The sequence below is a fragment of the Desmodus rotundus genome, chromosome 3 (genome assembly GCF_022682495.2).
Source record: "Desmodus rotundus isolate HL8 chromosome 3, HLdesRot8A.1, whole genome shotgun sequence".
In the NCBI taxonomy this organism is placed as follows: domain Eukaryota; kingdom Metazoa; phylum Chordata; class Mammalia; order Chiroptera; family Phyllostomidae; genus Desmodus; species Desmodus rotundus.
The window spans coordinates 14,054,011-14,069,214 of record NC_071389.1 but is presented as its reverse complement, the minus strand read 5'-3'; the positions used below and the strand labels follow the sequence as shown (position 1 = coordinate 14,069,214).

The 15,204-nt window shown below is 53.2% G+C and overlaps 1 protein-coding gene across 1 annotated transcript in view; it reads left to right on the top strand.

The window, feature by feature from the left end:
* The window catches only part of ASAP3 (ArfGAP with SH3 domain, ankyrin repeat and PH domain 3), a 43,338-nt gene extending 31,721 nt beyond the window's left edge, over positions 1–11,617 (top strand). The window contains 19 exon segments of the mRNA XM_024554366.3: positions 411–486; positions 654–740; positions 911–1,020; positions 2,122–2,191; positions 2,525–2,612; positions 3,676–3,724; positions 3,836–4,026; positions 4,112–4,245; positions 4,471–4,565; positions 4,784–4,961; positions 5,888–5,973; positions 6,131–6,246; positions 7,086–7,153; positions 7,239–7,346; positions 7,479–7,674; positions 8,488–8,713; positions 9,291–9,331; positions 9,334–9,383; positions 10,313–11,617. Of these exon segments, the coding sequence (XP_024410134.2) occupies positions 411–486; positions 654–740; positions 911–1,020; positions 2,122–2,191; positions 2,525–2,612; positions 3,676–3,724; positions 3,836–4,026; positions 4,112–4,245; positions 4,471–4,565; positions 4,784–4,961; positions 5,888–5,973; positions 6,131–6,246; positions 7,086–7,153; positions 7,239–7,346; positions 7,479–7,674; positions 8,488–8,713; positions 9,291–9,331; positions 9,334–9,383; positions 10,313–10,387 (2,044 nt within the window). The 3' untranslated portion in view covers positions 10,388–11,617.
* The last annotated feature ends 3,587 nt before the right edge of the window (positions 11,618–15,204 follow it).

Here is a 15,204-nt window from a genome sequence, read left to right as displayed (position 1 = left end):
ACGCTCCTCGCCCCTAAACCCGTCAGGCAACACAGAACACGGCCCATGCCCAGGGTCTGGCAGCCCCTCAAGGACTCCGTGTGTCTGTCCCTTGTGGGTAATGTTTGTTACAGCTCTTCTCCATTGAGCGCTCTCCACATGTCACTTGATCTCACTCAATCCCCCAGCACCCCTGTGAGCAGGTAGTGTTATTATCCCCACTGTGCAGATGAGAAAACTGAGGCTCAGGTTTACTAAGCTCACACACATAGGAAGTGGGATCTGGACCCAGGCTCTCTAACTCCAGGGCTCCTGTTCCTGATCATCAGGCTGTACTGGCTGGTAACCCTTAGAGCCCTTGCCCCATACCTTGTGCTTTATCTCTCATTTTCATTTCCCTCTGGTCCCTTGTTTGGCCTCGCACCTCTTAGCTTTTTCCAAGATGGCTGGAAGGCTGCTCAGAGCCTGTCCCCTTTCATCGAGAAGCTGGCAGCCTCGGTACATGCAGTAAGTTGGGCCTCACCCTTTGGCACGTGGTCGAGCCCCCTGTCCTTCCGGAAGAATCTGTGGGTGTGGAAGAGCTGTCCCTGGCCCAGAGAGAGAGGCTCCCGCCCTGGGCCCTGCACCTGGCACATCTGCTGGCTGATGATGGGGTCCTGTCCTCTGTCCCATAGCTGCGTCAAGCCCAAGAGGAGGAGCTACAGAAGCTGACCCAGCTCCGGGACTCCCTCCGAGGGATGCTGCAGCTTGAAAACAGAGAGGTCAGCCCCTGATTCATCCCAAAAGGAATGCTTTCCCCCAAGGCACACCATGTGGGGGGTTGGGGAGAGTAGGGAGACTTTTCAGAGTCCCCTTAAGTCTCCTTGCGGGAGACTCCTGCAGGATGGTGCTCTTTCCAACCTGAGGTCACCTTTGCATGTCTGAGGAACAGGAGAATATGAGCCGGAAGAACTCAGGGTGTGGCTACAGCATCCACCAGCACCAAGGCAACAAGCAATTTGGGACGGAGAAGGTGGGCTTTCTATACAAGAAAAGTGATGGGTAAGTGACCTGGAGAGCGTAAGTAACTTGCCCAAAGCCACACAGACAGTAAGTGTCAGGGTTGGAGTTGCTGACCAAAAAGACTGTTCTTATCATTTGTGTAAACCCTGAGGATTCCCAGACCCTCCACTGCAGCAATGCAAAACCATCACAGTCCTGGGCACAGGAACGTCTAAAAGTTACTGATTGTTCTAAAAGAAGAACCATAGCAGCAGCTAACACTTTCTGAGCACTTCCTATGTCCTAGCCAGGGGTGTCCAACCTTTTGGCGCCTCGGGGCTGCACTGGAAGAAGATTGTCTTGGGCCACACGGTAAATGCATTGCAACGTGTAATCACACACACAAAAAGAATCTCATCATGTTTTAAGTAAATTTATGATTTTGTGTCTGGCCGCATTCCTAGCCAATCTGAGCCACATGTGGCCCATGGGCCACAGGTTGGACACCCCTGAGACAGTCTCCATGACCTCACTCTCAACCTCTACTGTATACTGAACATACCTGGAAATGAAAGTGTCGCCTGTGCCTTGCTCCCTGGTGTAAAAAAACCAGTCTGTGAAATGCAAAGTCCTCTATGGGATGTGTTCATGTTTCTGCTTTCTAATCAGTTTTTATCAGAGAAGAATAACTGTTAAACCAATTAATATTCACAGTAGTGTTACGTAGCTTTGGAGCATGGATTTGTTCTTTGTGTCTCTGGGGTCCCAATATTTATCTCACTTTGTCTTTAACCATAATCCGTCTGTTGTGGTCCAGCGCCCGTGCCTCCACTCAGACGAGGAGTGCGCTAATTTGGGGGCTGTGTCTCCTCCATCAGACTAGAAGCTCTCAGGCAGTCAAGGTCACATGGTCCCCTTCAGAATGAGGATTCCCAGAGAGCGAGGCTGTTTCCCCCATCAGGATGGGAGCCACTTCTGGGCAGAGCTGCATCTTCTCCTCCAGAAGGGGGCCCCCAAAAGGGAGGGGTTTAGGAGTCGGGGGACAGAAGAGGTGAAGAGGTGTGGCTGGGGCTGGAGAACTGGTCCAGGACTCTTTTCTGACACAGAGGAATCTGGTGTAAGCCTCGGGTCACTGAGTCTCTCTCTCCCTCTGGGCCCTAGAATTCGAAGAGTCTGGCAGAAAAGGAAGTGCGGAGTCAAGTATGGCTGCCTGACCATCTCACACAGCATGGTGAGGCCCGGGGGTGGGGGGAGGGCGGTCTCGGAGCACCCTAGGTCCTTTCTCTTCCTGGTGTTCTGAGCGGACAAGTGTCAAGCCTTCTCCTCTAAGACCAGCCCCCAAACCTGGATCCAGGTTGCTGGAGACCCCTGTGAAGGGAAAGATAGGACCCAAAGCTCCCAGCCTCGTCTTGGCCCCCATTCTACAACCCTGGGGTGCTGGGAGAGGGAAGACATGAAACTGGAACTGGATTATACCCATTTAACAGATTGAGAAACAGAGGCCTCAAGAGTTTGGGAGGCCCAGAGGGTGACGTGTATGCCCTCCACCCTTGACTTCCCACAGATAAACCGGCCCCCGGTGAAGCTGACCCTGCTGACGTGCCAAGTGAGGCCAAACCCCGAGGAGAAAAAGTGCTTTGACCTGGTGACTCGTGAGTAGTCCCTGGCCCCTCCCCACAGCCCAAGGCTTCTCTAAGAGACCTGTTAGCAACCAGGCAGCAGCGATTAGGGGCCTGTGTCCAATTCCACACCTGTTTATCTAACAGCTGCTACGGACACTCAGTGAAGCACAGTCAGATGGATTTGGGTAACTTGGCTTCTGCAATTATTATTACTTCAACATGTTTACTTTTCATCCTTTGGAGTTCAGGGCAAGCCCTTGCTGGGGCAGGCGGGGGCTGAGAACAGCCTAGGTCTCACCCTTAGGGAGCCCTGTCTGGCAGGGGTGTGACTGGAGGCCCGGGAGGGGGTGTGCAGAAGAGAGGTGCAGATGGACACAGCACTGTCGAAGATGAAAGGGGGGAAGGCCTGCGCCTGTCCTGCTGCAGGGAGTCAGGAAAGCTGCCTGGAGGAGAGAGCATGGGGCATGAGCCTTGAAGGACACAGGAGGAGAGTTTGGGGAGGGCGTTTCAGGAGACAGGATTGGCATGAGGACACGCATAAAACAGGAGCGTAAGTCTGGCCAGTTTGGCTTCACCTAGGAGTAGTAGGAGATGAAGCCTAGGAATGCCTCTTAAAGGTATGGACCTTATTTCCTGGCAGTAGGGAGCCAAGGCGGGTCTTGGAGCAGGGGAGAGGAGAACCTTCCGCTGCAACAATCTGGCAGCCGGTGCAGGCTGGGCGAGGGGACGAGATGAAGAGCAGGGAGCCCAGACAGGGGGCTGTGGGACCAGGTGGGGTGGTGGCAGTGGGTTCAGAGGAGACACTGCCTCTAAGCTGGGTGGGGTCCTGTGCCCTAGAAGAGCTCCCTGACCCTGGAACCCCGGCGGCACACAGAGAGCCTTGTTGGGATCTACTTTGTAGGTGTTTGTAGGTCACTGCTGAGGCACTGCCCCCTCTGCTGGCCACTGCCATTACCGGCCCACTCCTAGCTGGCTGAGCCTCGGCCCACAGGGTCTAGGGCTCCGCCTGGATCCAGTGGTTTGGGTGTGGGCTCCACCGGCTCTGGGAAGGCCGGCAGGACTTCTGTGGCCCAGACAACTCCTCTCCCCACAGACAACAGGACCTACCACTTCCAGGCGGAGGATGAACATGAGTGTGAGGCGTGAGTGCTTCCCCACCACCAGCTTGGGTGGGGCGGGTGGAGCCAGGGAGCCTGAGGGGCAGGACCCCAGGGCCCAGACTCTCCCCACACCACCGGGCACACTCTCCACAGGTGGGTGTCGGTGCTGCAGAACAGCAAGGACGAAGCTCTGAGCAGTGCCTTCCTCGGGGAGCCCAGCGGCAGCCCGGGGCCCTGGGGGGGCGCTGGGCTGGACGGGGAGCTCCAGGATCTCACCAAGCTGCTCATCGAGGAGGTGAAGAACAGGCCCGGGAACTGCCAGTGCTGCGACTGCGGGGCTGCAGGTCCGGGACTGGGGCCTCGGAAGAGGGCGGCGGCAGGGGAGGGGAGGGGCCCACAGCTCCAGGAAGGACCTGCCCTCCCTTGCAGACCCCACGTGGCTCAGCACCAACCTGGGCGTGCTCACCTGCATCCAGTGCTCTGGCGTCCACCGAGAGCTGGGCGTCCGATTCTCACGCATGCAGTCCCTCACCTTGGACCTGCTGTGCCCCTCGGAATTGTTGGTGAGGGTGGGGCGGGACAGAGGGGTTTCGGGGTGTGGCTAGAGCAGGGGGCGGGCTTGGGCAGACTGGCTCAGCCAGAGCTTGAGGAGGGGTGTGGCTGAGGTGAGGTGAGGCAGGATCGCGACCTGCCAGAAAAGGGGACAGTTGGGGAGTGGGTATCTCTGGGGGCTCATCCTCCAGGGGGCACTGTTTTAACCACTTTGTCTTACTTTCCTGTGACTCCAGCTGGCCTTGAACATCGGAAACGCACGCTTCAATGAGGTCATGGAGGCCCAGCTGCCCTCACACGGAGGCCCTAAGCCCTCAGCTGACAGTGACATGTAAGGGGATTCTCAGATGGAGGGCGTCCTGGCTGGGGATTCTGCCCCTCCAGCTCCCAAAGTCCCAGAAGCATCTTGGACCAGAAGTCAGGGGAGATCTGTAAGGGTCCAGGACTGATTCATGGGAGAGGAGATCTCTTGTCTCCTGTGGAATGGTTCCAGGGCTCAGCTGGGTGGAAACTGCTTTTGCTCTGAGATCCCATGGTTGTCTTTGGCAGGAGTGCCCGCAGGGACTATATTGTGGCCAAGTATGTGGAACACAGGTTTGCCCGGCGGTCCACACCCGAGCCTCAGAGACTCTGGATGGCCATTTGTAACCGGGACCTCCTGTCTGTCCTGGAGGCGTTCGCTAATGGGCAGGACTTCGGACAGCTGCTGCTGGGGCCCGAGGGGCAGGTGAGAACCCCTCCACGGACCACTTACCCACCCACACTCACATACTCCCCGGTCCCCGGGACCAGCTATTACTCCCTGCTGCCCACCTCGGACATCTGCTGGAGCCCCACCCATCAGAGGGGCAGATGGGGAACAGCGCAGGCTCAGTCACGCGGACCTGAGCTAGAGTTCTGGCTCTGGCCGCTCCTCGCTGTGCGGTCCACGGCAGGTCACTTCTCTGAGTTTTTTCTCACCTGTCAAACAGGTCTGTGATAGTGCCCACAGCGTTGAAATGAGAGTCAAGCCCTGTATGTGCAGGGCCTGGTGCACAATAGGTGTGCAACAGATCATTAGTATCATTTTTTTCTTGAACACCCTTAGAAGGGGAGAAAGGTGGGTCAGATTGGAGCAGGAAGGCCCGTGTATGGCTTTTCCAGGAACAAACATTATGCGAAGGGGGCGAGCGATCAGAGACATTTGAAAGATAAAATCAACAGGAGTTGCTGACTGATTTGACATCAAAAATGGGGTGGCATGTCTGCGAGCTGTCTGATATCTTTGTGGGGCTGTCAGTGGGCAGTGAGCGGGCAGCATGAAGGTGAGGTAAGAACTTGGAATAGCCTACTGAGTGACAGCTGAAAGCATGAGGTTAGCTGAGGCCTTGGGCAGCAGGGAGAGGAGCAGAGAGAGGGGCCCAGGGCTAAGATCCAAGTTTGGGAAACACCTTCGATTGGGGGCAAGAGGAACCAGAGCCGCTGAAGGAAGAGATGAAGGGATGGGCTTTCACCTCCTTTCAAACATGAGGTCTGTCCATTCAGTCTCACCTCGCAGGGATTCTGGCAGCTTCTTATCTGGAGGTGTCGGAAGGCAGCAGGGGTTCCAGCGGGTAGTGTTGGGTTGGGGGAGAGTGAACTGGGGGAAACTCAGAGGTGTGGACGTGTATTCAGGCACCCGGAGAGCTCGCCCTGCACTTGGCTGTCAGAGTCGCCACCCAGGCCTCCCTGCCCCTGGTGGATTTCATCATTCAAAATGGGTGAGAACCTCCCTGCCTGTCTGTTCGTGTCCTCACACTGACCCCTTGCCTTGCTCCTCTCCCACTCCCCCTCCCTCCTCTCCTCTCCTCTTCCTACCCTGACATTGACCCCTCACCTCTCTATTCCTCTCCTTCCTCCCTGACCACACGTCCCCAGGGGTCACCTGGACGCCACAGCTGCCGATGGGAACAGCGCTCTGCACTGTGCCGCTCTCCACGACCAACCCGACTGCCTCAAGCTGCTGCTGAAAGGAAGAGCTTCCGCTGGCACAGGTGGGGCCCAAGGCCTCCTCCGTCAGATTCCCACACCTGACTGCCCCTCGGGGGCCGGGAAGGGGGGGGCCTGCCTTTCTCTCAGACACAGCGCTGGTCACCAGCACACACTTCACAGTCAGACGTGGGTCCTAATCCTGGCTTGCCTCTGACCACCTGTGTGAGACTGTGGGGTCTGTCCATTCAGCTCTTGACCCTCAGCCTCCTCCTCTGTAAAACGGGAATAATACCACTGATCCTGCTAAGGCCTGCTAAGAGGGTAAAAGAAAATATTGCTGCTGAAAGTACCTAACCAAATAAACATGAGCTGAACCTGAATGGTAGTGAGTATAATAGCCGCCACTTACTGTGTAACATGTGCCTGGTAATGCGCCCAGTGCTCTGCGCATATTCACTCATTCATTTTTCATAGCAACCTGGTCGGTAGTTACAAGTATCGTACTCATTTTTTTTAAAGATTTTATTTATTTATTTATTTATTTATTTTTAGAGAGGTGGGGAAGGGAGGGAGAAAGAGAGGGAGAGAAACATCAGTGTGTGGTGGCATCTCATGTGCCCCCTACTGGGGACCTGGCTGGCAACCCAGGCATGTGCCCTGACTGGGAATCGAAACTGCAGCCCTTTGGTGCACAAGCCAGTGCTGAATCCACTGAACCACAGTAGCCAGGGCCATCATACCCATTTTATAGATGAGAAAATTAAGTCCCAAGCTCACACAGCCAGGAAGTAGCACAGCCAGGATTCAAACCCAATCAGTTTGATTCCAGAGGCCCATCTTAATCTCTAAGCTCTAATGCGGCTTTGACCCTGACTATGACTCCTGCCTTTACCCCTGGCAGTGAACGATGATGGAGAGACAGCTCTGGACATCGCCAGGAGGAAGCAGCACAAGGAGTGTGTGGAGCTGGTGAGGTCTAGGGAAGGAGGGGTACCCTGACCTTCTCTCCTCTGAGCCCTGACCCTCTGAACTGTCCAGGCTTTCTTTTTGGCAGCTGGAACAGGCCCAGGCAGGGACCCTCATCTTCCCTCTGCATGTGGACTACTCCTGGGGAATTTCTACAGAGCCTGCCTCTGACAGTGAGGAGGAGGAGGAAGAGAAGGTGGGTCCCAGTCCCTGCCTCTCAGGCTTCTAGACAGTAGAAGGAAAGAACCAGATTGGGCCTGTTGTGGGGAGGGGTGGGGCTGAGCTGGGGAACCAGGCTGTCCTCCCTCCCACACTTCTGCCCCAGCAGGGCTGCCCTCTGAAGGCCCCGGCCCAGGGCCATTGTGCCAGCGGGAGGATGGACATCAGCAACAAGACCTATGAGGCCATCGCCAGCCTGGGATCAGCTGCCCCTCAGAGCCAGAGTGAGGATTGCCCTCCACCCTTACCGGTCAAAAACCCTTCTCGGGCCATGGTCCAAGGCCGTGCGGGACATACCAGTGGAGGTATGGTTGGCTTCCCAGAAAACTGCTCATTGTGCCATTCATTGAGGGCCTACTGTGTGCTTGGGCACTGAGCTCAGAGTACATATGTTAGTCCATATCACTCACTGGTGGGGGTTATCATCTCCCCCTTACAAGTACAGGAACAGAGATGTTAAGTAACTTACATAAGTCCCCTATGTGGGATTCAAACCCAGGTCTGTTTTATTCCCAACTTGTCAATGCTTCACTTAGAGAGAGAAGCATTCATTGAGCACCTACTACGTCTTGAGGCCGTTGAGGGCTACTGAGCTGTAGTCAAGCAGGGGAGGCAAACACCGGAATGCGGTATAGGGAGCATGAATCCCAAGGGGACAGGAACTTTCAGTGTTCTGTTGACCACCCCTTCTCCAGCACCCAGCACGGTGCCCGGCTGCCTGGCTGTTCCAAGAACTATGTGTTGAACGAATGAATGAACTGGCTTGCTCTGAGATTTCAGGAGAGGGAGAGAGCTTGTCCTCTTGGGACTGCAGGGTAGTTTGGGAAGGCTTCCTGGTGGTGGGGACGGCCTCCGAGCTGAGCCTAAGGGATGAGCGGGAGAGCCCAGACTGAGGAGAGCGTATAAGCAGAAGCCAAGCAGTGTACCACTGTGGCCCTGGCTGTTGTGAATGAATGCCATGGGTGGATAAGACTACAGTGTGATGAGGAAGAGCTGAAGGAGAGCCCTGGACAGGTAGATGAGGAGTGGGGAGTGGGGAGATTACCTAGAGACCAAAGATCACTTTGAAATTGAGCAGAATACAAGATAAAGACAGACTTTACCATTTCTGATTCCAGATCATTCCGAAGTCCCCGGCCTGAGCTCAGAGCCTCCTGGGGTCCCTGAGGGCCAGGGCAGTCCAGCGTCCTCCTCCTCTAGCCTGACGAGTGCTGTGGAACTTGGGGGTGGCAACCAAACTCCACCCAGCTCTGAAGAGGGCCTCTTGGAAGCTCCGAGCACCTCCCGACCCAGCCTGACATCTGGAACCACCCCTGTGGAGATGTACCCCCCTGTCAGGTTCAGGTTGGTGAGAGCCCAGCTGTGCAACCTGGGCAAGTGTCCTGACCTCTCTGAGCATCCATTTATTTCCCCACCTCGAAACTGTGTTTGCCTGAAGACTGGGATACCTTCCAGCCCTGAAGCCCATGACTAGTACAGATATACTAGACCCTGAGTGGAGGGTGATTGGGCCTCTTTCCCCTTTACACACTTGCTCCCGAGTCTGGCCAGGAATGTTAAGAATCTGGGACCCAGAAAGCTGAAGCTGGAGTAGAGAGGACTGAGTCCCATCAGTGTGGCTTGTTCTAGAGGCTGTCAGTGGGGTCTTCACTGTCTTCCCCTTCAACCCAGGATGCAGTCCTCTCTTCCTTACAAACCCTTTCAGTGTGGAGTGTGGGGAGTAGACAGCAGAAATTTCCTACTCTCTAGAGGTCATTTCCAAGTCTCTGGGGCCTGTGATAGACCCAGTTGGGGGGCCTCGTGGACTCTACCCACCCATCCTAAGCCCCCCAGCCTCGTTCTGCACCTGAGCCCTTTCAACTCTGGGGACGGGGGAGCTCTGTGGGCATCGGGGTCACACTGGCCTTTCCCTGCTTTCCAGCTCCGAGAGCACTCGCTCCTATCGGCGGGGGGGCGCCAGAACCTGGAAGACTGCCCCTCAGCCAGGCAGCCCCTACCCAGAAGGAGCATGCCAGTAGGTAGGAGCTCAGTACTGTGGTTTGAGGGGAGATGGCAGAGTATCTGGGAGGCAGAGTCGGTCAAGAGGGTGTGTATTAGCTTGGGAGACCTCTCCCCAGGATCAGGGCACACATGGGCCGAGGTGGCCACAGTTGGGCCATCCCCTGTCCTGGGGCTCCTCTTATCCCACTCCAGCCCAGGCTGGGTGAAGCAGGGGAGAGCCCAGGCCTTGAGGGGTGGCAGAGGTGATGCGGCCCAAGCTCCAGCACTCCCCAGGAGAGGATGGGCAAGCTCTGTCAGCCAGGCTGGCTGCTCAGAGAGAAGGAATCACTCCCCCGCAGTCGAGGCAGGATTAGGGTGGCTGTGTACCACCCCTCGGTCTGCCTAAACTCTCCCCTAGTGCGGGAGTCTCCTGCAATCTGCTGAGCCTGCCAGCTCTCAGGCAGAGAGGATGTGCGTCTATTTAGCTGAACCTGCCAATGGCAAAGGACAGAGCCAGTAGCATTGGGAAGGAAGCCTCCTCTGATCCTTGTTCCCCTGGGAATTCCTCAGGGGTGGCATGGGTGGCCTGTGTGAGGAGTGGGGGAAGGGAGGGGCAGGAGCTGGGTCTCTCTGGGGAATTGTCATCCTCGGTCCATCAAAGTCAGGCACCAAACACAAATCGGTGTCCCCAACCAGGTATCCATCTCCCAGCATTTCACTGATGCCTCTTATTGAAGCATGTATGATAATAAGAGCCCTAGCTCCAGAGTGAGGAGACTTGGGCAAGTGGCTTCCCTTCTTCAAGCCTCAGTTTTGTAGTCTGTAAAATGGGGATGCTTTTCTCTACCCCCATATTAGGAAGTAATTTCATCACCATAGGGCCGTTGTGAAACCGAGTGAGATAAACAGCTAGTATATAATAAGTGCTTAGAAAAATGCCAATTTTCATCCTTCTCTCCCCAGGTTGGCCTCACTGAAGGAGAGGGCTTAAGAACCGGGGTTCTCGCAGCGAGTTCTGTGCAGCTTTCGCAAGACTAGCTCCCGGCCAGCCCTTGCCTGTGTGAACCACCATCTTGCTGGACCCCGACGATCAGAGCTAGGACTTGAGCCCACGAGACTGGGGAGCCGAGGTGTTCATTTCTTTGGGGCTTGCTCTCTCTGTCCCTGTGCCTCTGCGGCTGGCCTTCCTCCCTGCCATGGGCCCCTGCCCCTGCCGAGGACAATACGTTAGGGCTGATGGTGGTTCTTTCCCCCTATCTCATTAACCGTGCCCCCCACTGGGGGCCCTTTGGCTGGATCTGAGCGCCCCTGAGCTAGCTTCCACTGCAGACCCTCAGCCCCCCATAGGACCAAGGCTCTGTTTCCTCCTTCAGTCCGGGACTTCCCAAGAATAGGGCCAGCCTGCCTTCATCACCCTCCAGACCAGGGATTCTGCCAGACCAGGGACCATCTCCTTGTCCATTCATTAGAATTCCTTCCCTGGGTTCTGGCTCTATGTCCAGACCTGTGCCAGGCACTGCAGATGCCACATGGACAAGACAAGGGTCCTGCAGATGTGGTCCCTCACTGGGAAGCTGGCCCTAGGGGCTGAGCTAGGGAGTGGGCAGGGCAGATGGTTTGGGGGTCGGGGCAGGCTGACATGACATTGCGGCTGTCTACAGCCCGTATCCATTCTGCTCGGTCCGTGTCCTTGCCGCACTTACTGCCTGTTAACTAAATATTCTGAGTATCACTCCTTTTGAAGGGCAGTACAGCCTTCCCAGGACCTCTACTGTATTCCCAGCCAAGAAGCGGAGTAGGACTCACCCCCGTTGTCCAGTCTCCTTGACTGAGCAGGACACATCCTGGGTGATGGCTTCTTACTTCTCTCCTCTTTCTCTTGGTTGACTCAGGAGCCTTCCAGTCTCGGGGAAGGAAAGGGTCACGAAGGGTGAAAGGACACTGATAGGAATGGGAAGACGGAGACTTAATGGTTCTGCTTCCCAGTGTTTGGAGTTCCACCCAGGCCTTCAGCCGCATATTAGAAAACACACCCACGAAGCCCTCATCAGGGTCTAACTCCCCTGCTTTGTAGTGGCCAATGGGCCAGGCCATCGAGGGGAGGCCAGAGGGTGGCAGTGGTCAGCACCACACCCTGGCCCCGAGGCCGGGCTGTTTACCCAGGAGACCCAATTGCTCTGCGCTCAACGGGGACAGAGCTGTCTTCTGAGCCCCCAGTGTCTATACTTGTTCTTCCACTCATGTCTAATAAAAAAATGCCTTTTCTTTTCCTTTTTCCTTTTTCTTTTTTTGGTACATCCCAGTGTTTTATTTACATGATCTGAAAAGTAATAGGGAAGCAGAGAGAACCTTAGGGCTTGGAAATCTTTATCTGGACCCTGTAAGGGACATAGCCTGGGACAATTGTGCCTCAAGGGACACAATGGGATGGTGCTACTGACCTCTAGTGCCTAGAGGGCAGGGGTGCTGCTAAACACGCAGCAATACACAGGTCAGCCCCGCACAGCAATGGGTTTTCTGGTCCAGAATGTTAACAGTGCCACTGAGGAGAAACCCTGGAGTGGAGGAGAGAGCACTGGTCCAGGAGCGCGGAGACCTGCAGTTTAGCTCCGCTCAGGTCTCTAGTCTCAATTTGATTTTCCCTGAAGCAGATGTTTGGGGTCAAGCAGTTTATTTTGCGAAGTGATCCCAGGAAGCATAGGAGGGAGTAGGGAAGCTAAACAGAAGATTAAGAAGCAGGAAAGGGTGTGTCAAGGAGGCGCTTTCTGCCTGTGGATCAGGGCTTACCTTACTGGAGACCTTTGAGAGAGCGAGCGGATAGATTAGAACATGCCTTCAAGTTGTCCCATTGAGTGAAGAAATCGGTGTCTTTACCACCAACTCTGGTCTATTTATTTTTAAGATTTTATTTATTTTTAGAGGAGGGGAAGGGAGGGAGAAAGAGGGAGAGAAACATCGATGTGAGAGGGAAACCGATTGGTTGCCTCTCATACACACCTGGGCTGGTGACTGAACCTCTAATCCCGGCTTATGTCCCAACCAGGAATCGAACCAGCGACGCTTCATTTTGTGGGACGGCACCCAACCACCAACTGAGCCACACTGGTTAGGGCAGGTCTCTTGTTGGTGGGGAAGGTCCTTACTGGGGGTGTCAATTCCCAAGCTCTTCCAGCATGTCTGGAAGCCCTCAGGCAGAGAGGTGGGGAGATGTCAGAAGCCGTCCAGGAACTGCCTGCAGGTGACCTCCAGGGAGGGCAGGTAGGCAGAGGGAACATGCATGGGTGCCAACAGTTTCTGAAACAGTTGAACAAGGCAAGCCTGGGCCTCTCTGGGCCTCGGTCTTCCCATCAGTGCCATGAAGGGGTTGGACTCATTTCCCTGGGGTCCTTTGAGCCCTGGTAATGCAGGGGTCTTGCCTTCTTTTATTGTCATACATCTCAAAATGGGAACTGGGTGAAAGTGTGAGGAAAACCAAATATGTTTATTTATTATCAAATGACCTCTAAGTGAAATATTTCCCTCTGTATCTGTTCACTAGCCGGGAAACCCACAGTGCCACTGCGGACGTCATCGGTGACGTCGTGAGGGTGGTGGCCATCAGGGTCGCAGCCCACAGACTGGGCAGTCCCCAGGATCCCTTTAATCCTTCCAGAGGGTTATCTAGCTAAAGATGGGCGACACAACTGTTGGGCAATGTCAACAATTTCATTAAAAGTGGTATTTCCCCTGCGCTTAATGGTGTTTTTGTTTTTCTGGTTTTTTCTTCTTATTTTAATTATATTTTATTGATTATACTCTTACAGTCATCCTGATTTTCCCCCTTTCTCCTCCACCCAGCAACCCCCATTCCCCCGGGAAAACCCCACACCATCGTTCATGTCCATGGGTCATGTGTATAAGTTCTTTGACTACCACATTTCCTAGACTGTACTCTACATTCCCGTGGCTATTCTGTAACTACCTATTTGTACTTCCTAATTCTCTCACGTCTTCCTCCCCTTCTCCCCACCCCCCCCATCTGGCAACCATCAAAACACTCTTTGTATCCATAATTCTGTCTCTGATCTTGTTTGCTTAGTTTGTTTTTCAGATTCAATTGTTGATAGATATATATTTTTACCACTATACTATAGTTTACTATACTATACTATACTATACCATAGTTTTGATCTTCTTTTTCTTTAAAAAATCCCTTCAACATTTCATATAATAATGGTTTGGTGATGGTGAACTCCTTTAGTTTTTTCTTGTCTGACAAGCTCTTTATCTGCCCTTTGATTCTAAATGATAGCTTTGCTGGGTAGAGCAATCTTGGCTATAGGTCCCTGCTTTTTGTGAATATTTTTTACAATCCCTTCTAGCCTGCAAAATTTGTTTGTTTGTTTGTTTCTTTCTTTCTTTTAATATATTTTATTGATTATGCTATTACGGTTGTCCCAATTCACTCCCTTCACTCCACTCCATCTTGCACACCCCCTCCCTCCCACATTCCCCCCCTATAGTTCATGTCCATGGGTCATACTTATAAGTTCTTTGGCTTTTACATTTCCTATACTATTCTTACCCTCCCCCTGTCTATTTTCTACCTGCAATTTATGCTACTGATTCTCTGTACCTTTCCCCACTCTCTCCCCTTCCCACTCCCCTGTTGATAACCCTCCATGTGATCTCCATTTCTGTGGTTCTGCTTAGTTTGCTTTTGTTTTTATTTTAGGTGTGGTTGTTAATAACTGTGAGTTTGCTGTCATTTTTACTGTTCATATTTTTTATCTTCTTTTTGTTAGATAAATCCCCTTAACATTTCATATAATTAGGCCTGGGTGATGATGAACTCCTTTAACTTGACATTATCTGAGAAGCACTTTATCTTCCCTTCCATTCTAAATGATAGCTTTGCTGGATAGAGCAATCTTGGGTGTAGGTCCTTGCCTGTCATGACTTGGAATACTTCTTTCCAGCCCCTTCTTGCCTGGAAGGTCTCTTTTGAGAAATCAGCTGACAGTCTTATGGGAACTCCTTTGTAGGTAACTGTGTCCTTTTCTCTTGCTGCTTCTAAGATTCTCTCCTTCTCTTTCATCTTGGCTAATGTAATTATGATGTGCCTTGGTGTGTTCCTCCTTGGGTCCAACTTCTTTGGGACTCTCTGAGCTTCCTGGACTTCCCAGAAGTCTATTTCCTTTGCCAGATTAGGGAAGTTCTCCTTCGTTATTTGTTCAAATAAGATTTCAATTTTTTGCTTTACCTCTTCTCCTTCTGGCACCCCTATGATTCTGATGTTGGAATGTTTAAAGATGCCCTGGAGGTTCCTAAGCCTCTCCTCCTCATTTTTTGAATTCTTGTTTCTTCATTCTTTTCTGGTTGGATGTTTCTTTCTTCCTTCTGGTCCATACTGTTGATTTGAGTCCCAGTTTCCTTCCCATCACTATTGGTTCCCTGTACATTTTCCTTAGTTTCTCTTAGCATAGTCTTCATTTTTTCTTCTAATTTGTGACCAAATTCAACCAATTCTGTAAGCATCCTGATTACCAGTGTTTTGAACTGTGCATCTGATAGGTTGGCTATCTCTTCATCGCTTAGTTGTATTTTTTCTGGAGCTTTGATCTGTTCTTTCATTTGGGCCATTTTTTTTGTCTTGACACACCTGTTATGTAAAGGGGCGGAATCTTAGGAATTCACCAGGGCGGGGTAACGCTCCTCACTGCACTGTGATGCCTACGTGGGGGAGGGGCTGAGAGGGAGCAACTGGCGCCTGCTCCACTCTCTGCCGGATTTCAGTCACTCCCTCCACTACCCACAAGCAAAGTGGGCCCTTCTGGTGCTGATTCCCGAGTGGGTGGGTTGTGCACGTTCTAGGC